The following is a 17538-nucleotide window of genomic DNA, read 5'->3' as shown; positions in this document are numbered from 1 at the left end:
TAGCGGGCATTTTTGTATGATCGGACGGTTTAATGTGAGCAGGTCGGGAAAACTTCCCACACGCGCTCGGTGCAAGCTTCCGTGAGCACGAGGAAATCGACATTTTCAAAGACATTTCATGGCGTGATAAATGTCTTCTTATTGATTACGTTAGATGGGACACCGGAGATGGAGAGTAAATGATTGCAAAGGCACCACGCTCTTCAGACACGTGAGAAATGTTATCAAAAAGTGAGGAACACGCCAGGCTAGCGCAAAAGCTTGGAAAGTTTTCTTTTAAACGAAAGTTGGACATTGGTATCGTTGTTTCTGTCTTCGCCCTTCTCAAATATCTGCTTTTCATTTTCTCCCTAAGAATGATAATCCATCCCAATCCCAGACTGTACTACTCTTACTCGTTTATTCTCGAACACTTGCTAGGATATTACGAATTCATAACCACTAAGCATTTCACACCTATACTCCACCCCCCTTGTTCACAGAACTAAACACAATCAGATTTATCTTGGGATGAAAGAAATGGAAACTCAGTAAATGTATTGATGTTTAGTCAAATATAACGAAATTACGTTAGAGGCAAGGTCAGATTCACGTTCATATAAAGTAGAAAATATTTCATTTTCATTGTCATCAACCTTGGTTGTGTATCCACCTCTCTATGACCGCTGACAAAGCTGTCTCTTTGGTCTCCATTTCCTTCTGCGCCTCCTGTTCCATCCTTTGAACCTTTGTTTCATCCAGTCTCCCCAACCAACTCAGCCGTGATTGTAACTCGTAATCCCGTGTTTTCCATTCAAATACAGTCACATCGCTCTTTGAGCTGAGACCTTTGAAAAACCCTTCAATCCCTTTTGTATGATGACTCGTTTTGTCAGTAACAATCAGAACAGCAACATTACTATGATATGTTGTGGGACGAGGATCAGTAGTTTTTCTCAGTTTCTCTATCTCTTGTAAAGGAAGAGCAGGTCGTAGCGATCTGACAGGTTGCGGTTTCTGCGCTCTCTCCAGCAATTCTACCAGGTCATACAGCTGTAAAGCCTCGAGAACGTCTTTCAATAACTTCACAGGAGTGTCAGGAAATAATGCGAAAATATTCATCGATTCGTGAAAAGGGCCTTTGATACCAAATGAGTTATAAATATGTCTCGCAGCAACTTGGTCGCCAGCTAGTCTTACTCTCAGTTCAGGGATGACATCTTCCTCGAGATCTTTCAAGCAAAGTTGAAATGGGTCATCTAAAAAAGGGGAAAAAATCCATTATTTCTTTTATAACGGAATATAACTTGTTTTACCACGCTGGATCATGATGAGTCGGTTTTCACATGACAGCGAGAAACCAAAACCAAGGGAGATAAGAAATCCAGGAATCTAGTTTATAATTCACGCAATCATGCGAAACTGAAATCCAATGATTTTACTGAATTGTTGATGCATGGCATATGCGGCATCCAAAGCTAAGATATTTATCCCTTTTTGTCTAAGGACTAATGAAATGAGGGCATGGGAGGGGCTATATAAGAAATCAATCTAACTCGTGATCATGGTCGATTTAGCCTGCGCATGTGTTGCAGGCATGCACGGGGGAGGGGTAGGGCTGCCAAAAAAAAAAAAACAAACAAACGCGCGGAAGAAGGGGAAGGAACGCATTCCTCAGTCCTTCCCCCCTCTTTCTATCCCCGCTCTTGCTCTCCCTTTAATTTCCCTCACCCCTGTTTTACGTCTGCTACGCAGGCTAGGTCGATTTGGTTCCCCTGTTTTCTGTCACAGCGAGTTGTCGACCAAAAAAAGACACGAAAACAGTACACACTGAATAATATAAACAGAAAGCAAGAATGTCATTCATTTGTTCTTACTGGCACCTGTAATACAACAACGGGCGGGAAAAATTGTCAGTGCCACAATTTGTCTTCATAAGCGTTTAGAAAGAACTTATCTTTTCTTTGACACATTTATTCTCCCGTCTCAAAGTTGATTGTAATTCTGAAACTTTTTTTCTTGAGGCATTCCTGCATTAGTATGCGAACTTTTGACATTTTATTCCCAAAATGCCATGCAGCGATGGTATGGTAGAACATAAGGGCACTTGTTATATAGCTGGAATTTTCTCCCCAATAGCGCGGGCTCTTATGATTTTTCGAGGCCACATGACATGTCATATTTAATTATAAAACTGTTTCCACCAAACGTCTCTGAGCGAGTAACATCGTAAATCTATGACGACAGAGGGTAACGGTGCAATGTTATCCTCGAATGTTGACGGCACTTGACAGACGAACACCTCAAAGTTGTGCGCCACCTCTACGACAGCCTCTACGACTTCTCGTCCTCGTTGTGCTTTATAACAATTGACTACATGGCTGGCCCCCCCGGAAAACCTGTTAGTTTTGTTTCCCTCTAACCAAGATACTTGGAAAACAAAAATAACTGGTTTCCCGAGGAACCAGTAATTAAGTGTTAATTATCAGTGAATAACTGGTCAGTAGCTGTAGCTTTTGATCGGTTGATCATTAATTTTGCTCTACTCAAGTTTCGTATCAAGTTTAGGCCTGGTTAAGCTAGCTACACTCTCCAGCCAACATACTAGCATTAACAGCATTACTACACTGACATTTGAACATTTGATATCCTTCACTGCTGGAATTTAAAACGACTTGTGCCGTCAGGTGTTAAGGTTCGGTAAGTATTAAAATCCTAAGACTATTATTATCCTCACCGTAGCAACTGGCTGAGGTTCGATAACCTGCGCAGTTTACATTCCTTTCGGTTACTAATTGTTTAATATTTGTGAACCCAAACAATGAATTATTAATAAACTAGTAGTAATCAAAGGCTGCATGTCTCTGTCAACCTATTATTTTGGAGTATGGCCGCCATGTTGGGCAACTCCGCCGTCGTTGTCGTGCGTACGCGCCCACGAGCAATACCGCTAGCCATGATAACCATGAGAAAATCAACTCATGGTTTTCCTTTTCTTTCCTATATGAGTATGGGGCTCCGCTTGGCGGCCCTTCGGGCCGCCGGAGCTCCGCTATAAATATTCGCCCTCTTATGCCTGATGTGGATAACAACTTTGGTGGCTCTTTAGTTTTAGATTTTAGAAAATGATGACGTCACGCGCAAGCCAAGAATAAATGAGTCTCAGGCAGAGAATAGGCCCGTGCCCGCGCAGGAAGCTGAAATAAGATGTCAAATAACCAGTGTTGGTCGGCCATTTTGTTTGTTGTGCTTAGCGACCGCTCAAAAGATAGCCCACGCAGCCCACTCACTGTCCCGGTTAGGTGAGTTGCATGTAAAGGTGGGTTATGTGTCAACCCTCCTAGCCGGGTAGCCCGGTTAGCAGGGGCACCCTCCCTCCATGTAAACAGGCCCTTAGAACACAATTTCAGTTCGCCAACACTTGTAACAAATATTTCTTGAGAGAATAAAGTTTTGACCAGCGACCCTGCAAGACAGCGCGTCGCCAAGTGTTTTTACATGTAAATTTTGTGTTTGTATGTGTCTACAGTACTCGAATTTACATCTTTTTCAGTTTCACAAATGAAAAAGGCGAATTAACCATTCTGACTACAAAAACACGGCCTTTTATCGAGTTACACAACACGGAAAGTTTGGTTTTCTGACAACCAATTATGGCCACAACGAATCTGCCGAGCTACAAATCGGAAAATTCATTTTTTGACCACAGATCTGAGGGTCATCATGGCCAGTTGCCGAGCTACTCGAAAGATTTGTTTTCTTACCACAACTCATGGCCATTTGCCGTCGCCGAGCTACAAAACATTCTTTCCTGATTACGCAGGCTTTAGTTACTTGTTGTCGAAGGCTAGCGGGTCAAAATACATGCGGCTTTGCAGAAGTCATACACACTTTCTTCCAATCTATACGGCGAATACGTGACTGTGTGCATGCGCTCATGATGAAGTTTGCTCCTGCTGTGTGGGGGGAGTGGGGGGGGGGGGGGCGCGGTGGCAAATCGGCGAACAAATCCGTCCCAATAAATGTCGTTATTATATGGCTGTGTCTCACAAGGACTGGGAACTACCGAATTCACGATTCACGAATTTGATTGACTGAAATCGATATTGGCCGCGGCCTAGATTTTCCCATCTAGACCGGCATCTCGACCGATTACATTTTGTCGTGAAAAAGTTGCAAACTAAATACAAAAGTATTGACTATTTTCTTCCAAAATATAGCACCAGAAAATATCCATATTATAGAAGTGCCAAGCCTGATGAGGAAACAAAGTAAAGAGGACGAGCAAACTTTGGCAGAATTAAGTTCAGCTCATCGCCGTTCGCAAGCAAAATGTCAGCTAGTACAAACCAGTAACATTAAACGAATTAATTTTTTCTTGTTTGCCATATAATAAACATCTTATTAACCGAGCTTAGTCGGTCTGTATGTGAGAATCTTGACCTCGGTCGTGTGTACAGACCTCGGTCAAGATTCTCCCATACAGACCTCCTGCTCGGTTAATAAGAGCTAAATACAAACTGGATTATGATTGTGAACGCAATATTTACCTGAGATGTCTTGCATTTCAAGATCAGATGGTCCACCATGTGTTCTTATTCCACTGTCAGTCGTCTCTGTTGTCACACTGTGTGTCTCTTGGATGTTCTGTAGATAGCTCTGAAAGAAGTCGTATTTCTCGGATTCCAGATGTTTTGTTTCTGCTTCCCTTTCACTCTGTACAAACGTCTCATCCCTCGCTTTGCAATACAAACTAGAATCAGAATTTCTTCGACGTCTTTTTCTGGGTCTTTCAAGGTCTTCAGTTGCTTGAGCTGTAAAAGATAACGGCATCCTGTTCCTTTTAATGTTGTAATTGATGTGTATGATAGTTAAGTTCAACCATGTTTTTATTCTTGTAGTGTTGTTCAACTATCATCATCCAAGTTCTCATTTTTTATGTCACAGGCAAAACTGATTCGGAGTTTTGTTGGAGGGGAACGTCTTGCCTTCAGCAATGTCAGAATTGACAGTTGGGGCAACGTAGACTCCAGAGACCACATACAAATAAAACAGAGAAAATAATTCTTACACTTACCACTCTCTCCATCTTGACAGAACAATCTCCTCTGTACATTTTCTGCCACTGCAATCTCCGCTCTTAGTTTCTTGTTTTCTTCTTCTAGAAATTGCCTTCTCTGCCTTTCCAAATTCCATTTGTTTTCTGCGTGTTTCATTTTCATCAAAGTCACGTCATTCTCATTGGGCTTGAGGCAAAGAAAAGAGTCCGAGTTCCTGCGACGTCTTCCTCCAAGTCGTTCCTCTTCTGCTACATCTGACTCTATAAGGAGTTAAATACATGTAAACAGTGATCAAATACGATTAGATTCTTCCTAGTTTACGGCTTACCAGACTTTCGCAGTTAATCGATCTTAGCAACACAGCAAAACCTTTCAGATGGGAATAATGATTACTTGTCGCAGAAGAAACCTGATTACAGCCCCGATAAATGAGCTTCCATCAACAACACTCGTAGGTAACGGATAGGAATAAGGAACTATTCGGCCATTCAGGGAGTGCAATTTCCTCTCGTATCCCCCACTTATGTCCAGGATTGAACGCAAGTATTGTTTAATTAGTACTTCATATTTTGCAAGGTTACTTGACATTTTCATATTACTTCATATTTGACAGAATTGGGTGTGTTTTGGTGACGTTTTACCAATGAGGACACTTTGTGATGCTTGTCATAAGGAATATGAATCTCATTAGCAATATGAATCTCATTAGCGTTCAATCCTGAACATATCTCGTATCCCCTCTCCCCGTCCATCTCTCCACTATCTGCAAACTCTTAATATGCATATACTTTTGACAATTCCACATATTTATGCACATTTCATTAAAATTCCCAGTAGGCATATCATTTACTTTCCCTCAAACTAGACTGATAGCGGCTGATAGCGGCTGATAGCTGAAAGCTATTAGTGTTTTAACACTTAACCTTCTTTTTGTAGGAGCATTAGATCAACATAGGCTGCCTTATACTCCTGCTCATCAATATACACTGTCACCTCGACCTCGTCTCCGCTCGCCAGCTGTTTGATTTCATCAGTGACTAGGAATTCTTGAAGGTGATTCTGCAATGTTCCACTTTTGTACATGTCCCATAATTCCTTCAAGGCTGAGGATGTCTCTGCTTGCACTGTGAAGCAAAGGGAGCCCTCGCTGATCTCAATCAGTTTGGAATATGAAACCAAAACAACTTTGTTGAAGGCCTCTACGAATTCGTCGAGACTGGAGCATTTGCGTAGGGCCATACCACTGCTAACCACCAAAAGACCTCCAGCGATGGTACGTAAATTACAAACCAGCTTAATCGCTGCAAAAACAATTCCCACTATAGGTAAGTCTAAGGGTGCGCTTGATGGTACAACAGAGGAACCAATGAATCCACTCTGGGAAGAGATTCATAGGTTCCTAGCTTTGATGCACCATGAACTGGGTGATCTTGGATCATTCATCTTGATCCGGATCCCAAAGGAACTAATGCGCCATAAGAAATACAAGGTACAAATGACATAATTAACACTGTAGTTATTCCGAATGCTGAAAATAAACCATGAATTTCCTTATCCCTGGTTAAGGACTATACACCACTATATACAAGAGGGAAATTGGGAACCAACAAAGAGGGAGAGGCAAATCGAAGACATCACAAGGGGCGCTCAAAGCTAAATTTATAGTCATGTCACTCGAGATAGAGATAGGAGGAAGTCGCTTTATTTCAAATTTGTTCCCGGTCTAATAACGGCATATTAATTTGGAACATCGAGTCCGTCTAAATTCATTATATTTAACTGCTAGACTAAACACGGATACTATTGATACTCTAGGGTAAAATCAGGACAAAAATAATCAAAACAATAACCTGTAATACAGATTATAATATAATAGTAAAGTCCCTCGAGGTTTAAATATATAAACTTCACCTTTACTAACGGAGATACTTGACATTTATTACAAATAGAAAACATGTGCCATGTTTCTATAGGAATACGAGTGGACATTTGGGAGGACGAGAAATGCTGTGGGAGAACGAGGCGACAGGCAAGTGTTTCCATAGAAGTTTCGAGTTCTCCCAAACTTCCACATGTGTTTCTATAACGCGACAGAAACACGCAGAACATGTTTGTTTACTTTGATCATCAAAATGTAAATTCTCTCTGCTCGCGCCATTATTACGTCAACAGCTCGTGCTAGTTCTGTGTTTCTATCGAGTATAAATCAACTAGCGTTCTATCACGAATGCTGCTCTCTGATTGCCTACGCTACCCACTATCTATTCTGTTGTAGATAGTGAGTAGCGTAACAGTGTATGCTTATTGACAAAATGACGGCCGATTCTTCGCGTTTTCGAGGTGTCTGTAAAGAGGATTTAGATAAAGTTTTAAACGGCTAGTAGATTTATACTGAAACAATTAGATTATTCACTCCCAATTTCATTGCGTGATAGTTGACGAGGGCGCAGCCCGAGTCAACTATCAAATATCGAGATCATAATCTAAATAGAAACACGATTTTCAACCAAGCAGCGCGCATATTTTCTTTGGGCTATTTCCTAATATCGTTTCATTCACGAGCCCTTTATTAAATGATTGATGGTTGTAAACAAATTAAAGCAGTCGAGTTTCAACTGACTTGCATGTTCAATCCATGGCAATGTTATTATGCAGTGCAATATAGTAAAGACTTGTTAAAATGAGGACACTTAAACTGTGGACACTTTGACCTATTTCGTACTTTTTTAGTGACTTTAGAATAAAGGCCTTTCCTATTAACAAGAATATTTTAAATCTTATACATTATATAAAGAGCCTTTATTCTATAGTCACCAAAAAAATATCCTTCACTTGCTGTGCATCTTCTCCAAAGCGAGCTCTCCATGCTGCAGATCATACAAACAATTTATGTCCCCTTTAGAGGCGAATTTCTCAAACTCATTAATAATTCATAAGGTTAAAACAAAGAACACCACAACCGTGAAAGAGGTTTGGATACCCGGTCTTAATTAGCATAGATTTTGACGATTTTAGTTCTCCCTTTACTCCTTAGTTTTTGTTTCGATTGAGAATATGTATAATATGCAAAAAAATGTGACCCCCTCTTTGTTGTATCAAATTTATGGTGACCCTCCCTTTTTTGGGTGGGTAGAGAATTAATATAATAACCCTCCCCTGAATTCCTCTAGCCCACCCCTCTTTCTAGAAAATGTATGCTCCCTATTTGAGACTAGTCACTTTCAAGGGGTCCTCCTCCCAAGAATCTAAAAACACATGCTTTTTTTCCTTCTCTCTTCTTCCAAAGATTCAAAGTAACATTCTCTTTTCTTCCTTCTATCTCCAGCTAACTTCTTCTTTCTAAGCTAGTGTGGATTTCCACTTTGAAATAACATTATAGATAATTTTTTAGTGTTCAGTGACTTAATTAATGTTCAGCTCAGCTTAGAAATTAACCCTCGGAAGGGGGAGGGGTGGATGCCCCCCCCCCCCCCAATAAGGTTTCTTCAAAGTTTTGAAAAGACGATTTACTCTAAGGAGCTGAAACTTTCAGTACCTGTTCATTCATTTTCTGCAGAAATTTTGATATGTCAATTGTGTGTCTGTCATTTTTGACATTGCCATGGCAACCACAAATTTCATGTACCTTAAGTCAAGAATCAACTTTTTTGACATAATTCTGTAGTTTTTTCTAGTTTTCTTCATCAAATTGCAGAAATTCATGAACCTAACCCGAACCCTAACCCAACAAAAATGGTATCTACTTGTAGAACAAGCTCAGGGCTGTCTAACCAATGTAAGGTTAGTTTCCTGTGTCTTAACAAAAGGAAAACCCAAGAGGGGTTCCATCAAACCCACCCCCCCCCCCTTGTATCATGGTGGGGGTATGAGTTAGCTTGTATGTCCGAGGGTTAAAAGGGACTTTGGTGGGACTCAAACCCACAATGTCATGTTCAGTTTGGCTTAGTTAAGAGCTTATAGAGTAATGATAATTGCCCCTCAGAGGACTCCCATACAAAAAGGATGGGGGTGTTTATCAGAAATTTTGACAAGAACCCCAAAGAGCTACCAAGATCCTGTTTTGTGGGTGTCGCTTAATTAATGTTCAGCTCAGCTTAGATATTAAAAGGGACCTAGGGACTCAAAACCACAATGTCTTCCTCCAGTATCTGGTCTCACAGGTCAGCTTAGTTTGAAGTTTTATAGAGCGATGGTCGTCCCCAGGGAGACTGCCATATACAAAGCATGGGGGTGCATGTCGGAAATTTTGACAAGAACCCCTAAGAGATACCAAGATCATGTTTTGTAGGTGTGGCTTGAAATTTTTTTCAACCCCAAGAGGAACCAATTCAAAAACAACACATCAATGGAAACTCTCATAATTGAAAATTGCTTCGAGTACCTTCTACTTCTAAACATAGGCTTGCAAGGCATGGAAGTAGCAGCACTTGGTGAACTCTTGACAGCTATGATGAAGGTAACTCATTCATGTATACTGGTCCCAGATTCCATGCAATGTCATTATAGGGTTTAATATCCTTGTCCAAACTTTGATGATTGTTATCCCTAAATATTCCACAACAATTCTTCAGAATGACTCTTTTCCTACACTTATTAAGCGTACTATGTGCCCTTTTTTCTTCTTCTTTTTCTCCTTTTTAGCCGATATCCCAATGAAATTCTTGAAACAGACGTGCTCCTTTTGAATACTACTTTTTCTGAACTTGTAACAACCTTGGAACAGCCCCGAACAATTTCTTGAAGGTTCTCAACATCTAAGCTTACGTCTTTCAGTCATCCTTTTGCATCCTCCGCTACACACGGAAATACAATATCTCGCTCTTACACCTTTTAAATCATTTGCAGAGCATCTTGTTCCCTCCAAATAATTATTGTAATCAATCGAACACGAACTTGAAATCCCTAGCTTTTGCACACAATCTTTCACTTGTTTCACATTTAGGAAACACTGCTCTTCCTCTAAATTTCAATTAACTAACGCTTCGAATCTTTGTTGATAAATCTTCGCACACATACTCATAAACAATAGTATCTGCAGCTCTATCAATATCCATGTCTCGCTGATCACCTACAATTGTTTCCTGTGATCCTCTTTCTTACATGCCACTACCATGGCAAAAATCTTGTATGACACCACACCTACCATACGAAATATTCCCAACCAACTTCGAGACAAAGTAAGCCATGATGAGATTTCTTACCATTTCTGCAACTCTTTGTAATAACCACAGATTGATATAACTTCATGGTAACAATAATATTGACGTGCACTTTCTATAATTTTCACTTCGGACAGCAAAACTAGCCCATCCAAAATGAACGCTCGAATGACAATTTCGTGTTGGGCCTTTTGCTGACAGCATGTGCATTGTAAGCAGCTGAGAGTCACACAAAATACTTTTCACATGCAATTCTCCCTCCATAAACCTAAATCGATGACATGTAAAATGTTTGACTGAACAAACTGCAGTAACCTGGTACATCTCCAGATTAATGTAGATACCATCATATTTTCTGGCAATTTGATTCTCTGTTTGATACAACCCACACTGTGATTGGTGTGACGTACACACAGGCATGACTGACCACATAGCCCTTCCAACCCCTAAGAGGAATTTTTGCTTAAAAATACTCAAGTAAAGAGAACTTTCCTTGTTTTAAAGGAGTTTAACTCTTACACAACGCAACAACACTATGCCACAAAAAATAGCAAGAAAGAGAAAGAACCTCTCTGACTGATTTAATTAATTTGTAGTTTAACTTGGCGCCATGCAGTCTTCAAAAAGACATTTGAACAGTTTTCGTACTCTTGTACCTAAAAAAACAGATCTCAGACTAAAATATCCTGGGAACAAGAGGCGATAAGTTGCCGGCTTTAATTAAATTTACTCCCATGTGAAAAACAAAGGTGTTGAGTTACCATTTGGAACTAAAAATAGCAATATCTTGTTTTGTTTGTTCAAACATCTTGTGGGAACAAGTGGTGACGATCTGTTAGCTCTAATTGAATTTAATCCCTTATGGAAAACAAGAGTGTCAAATTACCCTTTGTAGCTAAAAAATAGAAAAATCTCGTTATATGTGCATGCAACAAGAACAAAACAATTGTTTACTGAACTTACTATTATTAAAACGTTAGAACTGTTTCAAATCTAAATAGTCTCATTTCCTCTAAAACATGTCCTAAGAACTAGAAGCATTGTTTAAATTTACTCTTTGTAAAAAACAAAAGTATCAAGGTACCCTTTGTAACTAAATATAGAAATATCTTGCCATTTGCATACTACTAAATCATGAACTGCTTCAAAACTCAAGACTCATCTCGTTCATAACTAGCCACCATTAGACTAAAAATAGTGCACCCTAAAACAACCCAAACTACTGGTATGTAACAGTCACACTCCCCTCCAAACCAGAATTCTGAACTGTATTCAGATCAAATCTTCTCACATACCATTTACCTTTACAACAAGAAATTTGATTGGCTGTTCATAGTAGATCCAGTCTGATTGGTGTGACATACATACATCTCTCACTCACTCACCTACTCACTCACTCACCTACTCACTCACTCACTCATCCATTGACCCGTCCATAACATACCCCAGACATGCCAACTAAGAGGTAATATTTTTTTACAAAAAAATAACTCAAAAATGATTGTCAAATACCTCCTGTCCTATTTTTTTGGCCAAATATCCTAAAAGGTAATGTGAAAGTTCCCACTGTAGGCCTTTTAAGGCTGAACACCCTAAGAAGTACCATAACTGCTTTTTTTCAACTCCTAACAGTTATGACAAGCACGCCTATCCTTATTATATGGGAGTTTCCCCCCTCCCCGTCCCCCACATGAGTAGTTGTCTATATATGACAAAATCTGGAAGCTACAGTCTACAGATCAAAAGAACATCCCCTTATTCAGCTTTATGTGGAATCAATTCTTCCAGCTTGGTGTTTGACATTTGCAGACTGCAGACTGCAGACTGGAGAGACTGGAGAGACTCAAGAAGGCCCTGGACGAAACTCTACGAGAGGAGCAGGTAGGTTTTCGCCAAGACAGATCCTGCACAGACCACATCGCCACCCTGCGAATTATCATCAAGCAGTCCCTGGAATGGCAGACCCCACTGTACTCAGTATTCATCGACTTCCAAAAGGCATTTGACAGAGTGGATCGAGGCGTCATCTGGAGGCTCATGCAACACTACAGCTTCCCCCCCAAATTCATTTCCATCATACAGCAACTGTACGACAACTCCAGCTGCCAAGTCATACACGATGGGAAGTTGACGGATACATTCCAGGTACAGACCAGTGTTCGTCAAGGCTGCTTACTGTTGCCGACCATCTTCCTTTTGTTAGTCGACTGGATTATGAAGCAGGCAACATCAGACAAAAAGACCGGCATGCAGTGGACTTTCACCAAACAGCTGGAGGACCTGGACTTCGCTGATGACATTAGCCTCCTCTCACACAGACACCAGGACGCACAGGAGAGGCTGTCCTGCCTCGCCGAAGAAGCTGAGAAGACGGGCCTCAATATCAACACCAAGAAGACGGAGGTGATGCAAATAAACAACAAGAAACAAGACCCCATCACGCTCCACGACAAAAACCTGAATGAGGTGGAGAAGTTTGTCTACCTGGGCAGTGTCGTCAACAAAGATGGAGGAACAGACAAAGACACCAAGAGCCGGATCAACAAGGCCAGACATGCATTCAACACCCTCCGCCCCATTTGGAACTCTTCAGCCCTCTCCCTCGACAACAAGATCAGAATCTTCAACACCAGCATCAAGTCTGTCCTACTGTATGGCTGCGAAACATGGAGAACTACCAAGTCAAACACCCACAAGCTGCAGACCTTTATCAATAGATGCCTCAGAAACATCATCAACATCAGATGGCCAGACGTCATTTCCAACACCGACCTCTAGGACAAGACTGGTCAAAGCCCCATTGAAGTGGAGATCAGAAAAAGGAAATGGGGGTGGATCGGCCACACACTCAGGAAGTCCCCTTCAAATGTCACCAAGCAAGCCCTTGACTGGAATCCACCAGGAAAGCAAAAAGTAGGAAGACCGAAACAGACTTGGCGCAGGAGCACTGACGCAGAGGTGAAGGCCATCGGAACGACATGGACACAGCTGAGGAAGACCTCACAGAACTGAGTGCATTGAAGGAGTGTTGTTGCGGCCCTATGTTCCTCAGGGAATCAAAAGGCTTAAGCAGACTGCAGACTACAGAGGTCTGAGGACTACATTTGGGCCAAAATAGTGCTCTTGTTAGCCTGCCAGAATATCAGTCAGGTTAGCCTGAATAGTGCTCAGGTTAGCCTGTTTACTCTTAGCTCTCGGGAATGGAAATGGGTATACTGTAGAATACGATATAAAGTTGATAATTCTGCATTCTGTGGTCTGCAGTCTGCAGATGGATCAACATTGTGTTGCGATTGTACCCTTCAAATCTAAAAGATTGCTAGTGATTTTAACTAAACATTGTCATCAATGTCGTACATTTTCTTTTTGACTCACCTCCTTTTATACATGTTGCCATGCGCTTCAACGAAGAAATTATACCAACTGACTGGGCTGAAATAAATGGCAATAATGATTAATAATCCCTTTCATCTAATTAAATGTCACATATCCTGTAAAGGGTTAGCATAAAAGCTCCTCTAGAACAGCCTTCAAGTTCTAATCTTTTACCACCACTTTAATAAAGGACATTTAAAAAGAAGCTTAAGGTGGGACTTAACCTAAAAACACACCATGTTTCAAACATTTTCTCGTGGCCAAGAGTTAACTCCAAACCATGGCAAAGTATACATTTTTAAAAAGCTCAAGGAGCAAAGATTATGAAAAAGATATTTGTGTACCCTATAACTGTATTGTAACCTGACACTGGCTGATTAAATCTGCCACCTGCTGGGGAATGCCAGGGCTTACTTGAGAAAAGATAACTCCTACAAGAACTGATCAAAAGGAATAATTTTTACATTTTTCAAAAGAAGACAAACAGCTTGCTGGGATAAGCATAGAGATTTTTGAAAAGTTAAAAACACGTGAAATGATGACCAGTTAAATCTGATACAGAAAATCTAGCATACGTTTCAATACATAACTTTGACAGAATGCACTGGATGGAAAAGTTCTATGCTTATCCCACAGAACGTACTCAAAACAACAAATCCTGAAAATTTTAGTTCAATTGAATGAATCCTTCTCAAGATATCTTTTCTAGAAGGCGAAAATAACTCGTTTTGAGAAAACGAGCTTTAAACTTACAGTAACAGTATTTGTCAAAATAAAACTTCAATACCTTAAGATTCGAGTTCCGTAAATTCGAATTTCTTTCAGAGTTTTAGGTCAAGTCCCGCCAAAAAATGATATTTAAGACTCACTTCCGGCATCACTAGTTAAGATAATTTACATGAACGTAACCTTACGTTCTGTGATTGTAATAAACACATTAATTTGAATACCTTTTCTTCTTCTCTCGAACTCCTCCACTTTCTTAAGCAACGACCTCTTCTTCATCTGTTTCAATATTTCTTTTAAAGTGTCCAGCCGATCAATTCCAAGGCGATTCCGTTTTTCTAGTTCTTTAAATAACGCGAGCACGTCTCGAACGTTCTCCTCGCTACTTTCCGCTATCTCTTCTCTGCACATGAAAATCAGTCTTGGAAGTTCGTTTTCGTCAAGTTTCTTGCTAATCTCATAAAGAAGATCATTATACTCAATTTTTGACATGTTGGCTGTAGGAAGCTGTCCTTAGTGAAAGGAGGCCTTCACGTCAAGTAAGTGTCATAACTCAACATGTAAATCCAACATGGCGAATACTGAAGTTCGAAACATTGCGTGACAATAAAAGTGTGTCCTTGACGAAATGTCACGCGAACGAGCAAACAGGCAGAAAACCTGGAACTACCAGTCCCTGAAATCCGGAAATTTTCTGGGGTGAATGGAACTAAACTTTCCGGTAGACTGCACCAGAGTGGAAAGCGAGAACTCGCACTTTTGTTGACTTCGAGGTTTAAATCGCAAATATAGAAGCGAACAGAACGCAAGGGACTTTACGATATGGTACGGCTAGGCTGTGGTACGGCTGTAGTACGGCGGCAGATGGTGAAGATCGCTTCCGGTGACGTCATGACGCGCGTACTAGTGCGGCTTTCCTGCCGTAGCCTTGCTTTCTACTACGGGAAAGTGCCTGGTTTCACGTACTCTTCACTACAACCTGTCCGTGTTGAAATCGAGCTTTTTTATATCAGAGTTTATATTTTGTTGTGTGGTTAAAATTACAGGCGGTTCTATCAAGTTCTAAAAGGCAAATCTGAGTTCTGGGAGATGTAAGACGGATACAAGAGAAGAAAATCATTGTCATTTATCAAGCCTATTTCTTACGAAAGTAGAACAATCTCTGGTTTCCTTGAAAGTAGCATTATTGTAAAGACACGTAGAGACTGCACATACCGTTGCCGTAAAGCAAAATCTTAATCATTTGAGTTTGGCGGGTAAAACACCGTTGTCAGCCTAGTCCCTCACGGCCAAAGTAGCCGTAGTAGCACCTCACCGTAGCGTATCTTAAAGTCCCTACTGATACGTCTGTGATGGCAGGGACCTTATGCAAACCACAAAACGTCGCAAAACAAAGGGTTTAATGAGTGATACAATGGCTCTGCACGCATTACTAGTCTCTGTACATTTCATAGACAACCTATGCTAAACAAACAAGTACCCCACGGGGAAGTATTTATCGAGAGAAAAGTTACAAGTAAAATATTAACCCATTTTCGAATACACGTCGCCGTCATCTTTGTCTGGGATGATCGTGGTGATTGCGGGCAAAAGAACTAGCGAAGCGAAATTTCCGTTCCATTTGATTTTCATTATGGAATTTTCGATATTTTCGGTTGTATGGTTCGCTTTTTGGAAATTCAACAATTTCCGGATTTTCTGGAACTTCGGTGCCATCTGTCCCCGTTTCGGAATTTTTTGGTTAAGTGGAAGCGCCCCATCGACACAAAATGTCCGGAAATTCCGGTTGGAACGTCAATGGAACACGACTTTTTGGTTCGTTCCACTGCAGGAAAATTTCCGAAAGAGAAAGAATTTATTAAAAGGTAGTCCTGTTTTCCCCGTTGTAAACTTTCCCGATGGAAATTTGTTCCATCTACTATCCCAAGCCTTTCACGGTCATTTTCGCAGCCAGGCTCCTTCTGCAGGCCTGCAGACAATTCCTGACAATTTGTAGGAGTGTTCTGTTCGCCACTGTCTGGCATATGATTTGCAAAAATAATTTACTTTATCATGATTGTACCACATATTTAAACGGTAGGTGAAATCTGTCTTTGAGCAAGTGTTTCCCATCGTAAAAATTCTGTCTCGCAAAAGGTGTCTGTTTAAGCTTGAATTTGCTCTGGTTTTTGTTGTAATTCTTTTATCTCAGCTATCATTTCAACCGTTTCAAGTGGGCTCCCGGCAGGTGCAACCAACCGCGATGATGCGGAGGGTCCACTAGAATCGTCTGCAATTCTAGAACGATGGGAAGATCGATAGAGAAGATACTGATGTAAGGAGTTCTCATAACAACATACGCAGATACCAAGCACGCGTTTCGCGGGAAATCGACGACGAAAGAGGTGTTCAAGAAAATAGCACTAGAGTTTCTTCTCTGCATAACGCTTTCACGGTGGCTCTTGCCATTCTGAAATGACTTTTAAATGCATGGATCGAATCGAATATGCCTGAGAAGAGAAGCCTGCGAACGAATAAGACTTGCATTCAATAAAACACGCTCCTTACGATGGAAATGTTTTGTAAATGGTTAACTTCCCCTTTGAATGCACTCGTGCAAATCTACCTCTTTTTAAGTAACATGCAACCCAGCCCCCTGCCCTCTCCCCTAATATACGTGTAGTTGTTCGAAACAACCAAACATCATTCATGCTGCTAGAGAAGCAAAGAAACATTCCCTCTCTCTCCTTTGACATTATTCCACAGATCCGGGTACTCATTGCGTGTGGTCAGCTTTATACCCAGCCAAGCATCCCAGAGCACCCTTAAAAACCGATAAACTTAAATTGTGATAAAAATACATTGTTTCTGGCGTAACAGTTTTTAAAGGTTCTAATTCTCAAATTGCAACATTTTGGGGGTGTTTCCCCGATTTATTCTGCAACCCTAAGGTATCAGGTACCAGCCACCCCCTTTGAAACTTCCTGTATCCACCCCTGCTCAAACTGTGACAGGATCAGCCAGGCCAGAGAAGCATTTTTTAATTTTGAAAGCAAAAAAACTTTAATCAATCTCTCATCTATATTTTTTTTCCAACGGATATGCCTCCTTTTTTGTGCACAAAGACAAAAACAGACCCAAGAAGAGATCCCGTGGGAGAGTTTAAACGTCTCACCTTACGTCCAGGGAATATCTTATGTCCAGGGAGTCTCTCCGCTGCTCCTTGAACAGCAAGGAATTCGCACCGTCTTCAAGTCCGA

General features: G+C 40.8%; 1 protein-coding gene across 3 annotated transcripts in view; it reads right to left on the bottom strand.

Moving 5' to 3' along the window:
- LOC110054558 (uncharacterized) overlaps positions 1-14913 on the bottom strand; it is a 40597-nt gene extending 25684 nt beyond the window's left edge. For 2 of the 3 annotated variants that reach the window (XM_089272147.1, XM_089272110.1), the window contains exons 1-6: positions 14524-14913; positions 13574-13630; positions 5963-6340; positions 5057-5299; positions 4530-4793; positions 636-1238 (exon numbers count right to left, since the gene is read on the bottom strand). In XM_089272147.1, the coding sequence (XP_089128273.1) occupies positions 636-1238; positions 4530-4793; positions 5057-5299; positions 5963-6340; positions 13574-13630; positions 14524-14791 (1813 nt within the window). In that variant the 5' untranslated portion in view covers positions 14792-14913. The remainder of the gene's footprint in view (positions 1-635; positions 1239-4529; positions 4794-5056; positions 5300-5962; positions 6341-13573; positions 13631-14523) is intronic. The other variant, XM_089272184.1, reaches the window with a different exon arrangement.
- Between the last annotated feature and the right edge of the window lie 2625 nt (positions 14914-17538).

Source organism: Orbicella faveolata, unplaced genomic scaffold (assembly GCF_042242905.1).
Source record: "Orbicella faveolata isolate gen_17 unplaced genomic scaffold, um_ofav_v1 contig_1, whole genome shotgun sequence".
Taxonomy (NCBI): Eukaryota; Metazoa; Cnidaria; class Anthozoa; order Scleractinia; family Merulinidae; genus Orbicella; species Orbicella faveolata.
This window is presented reverse-complemented; position numbering and strand designations above follow the sequence as displayed.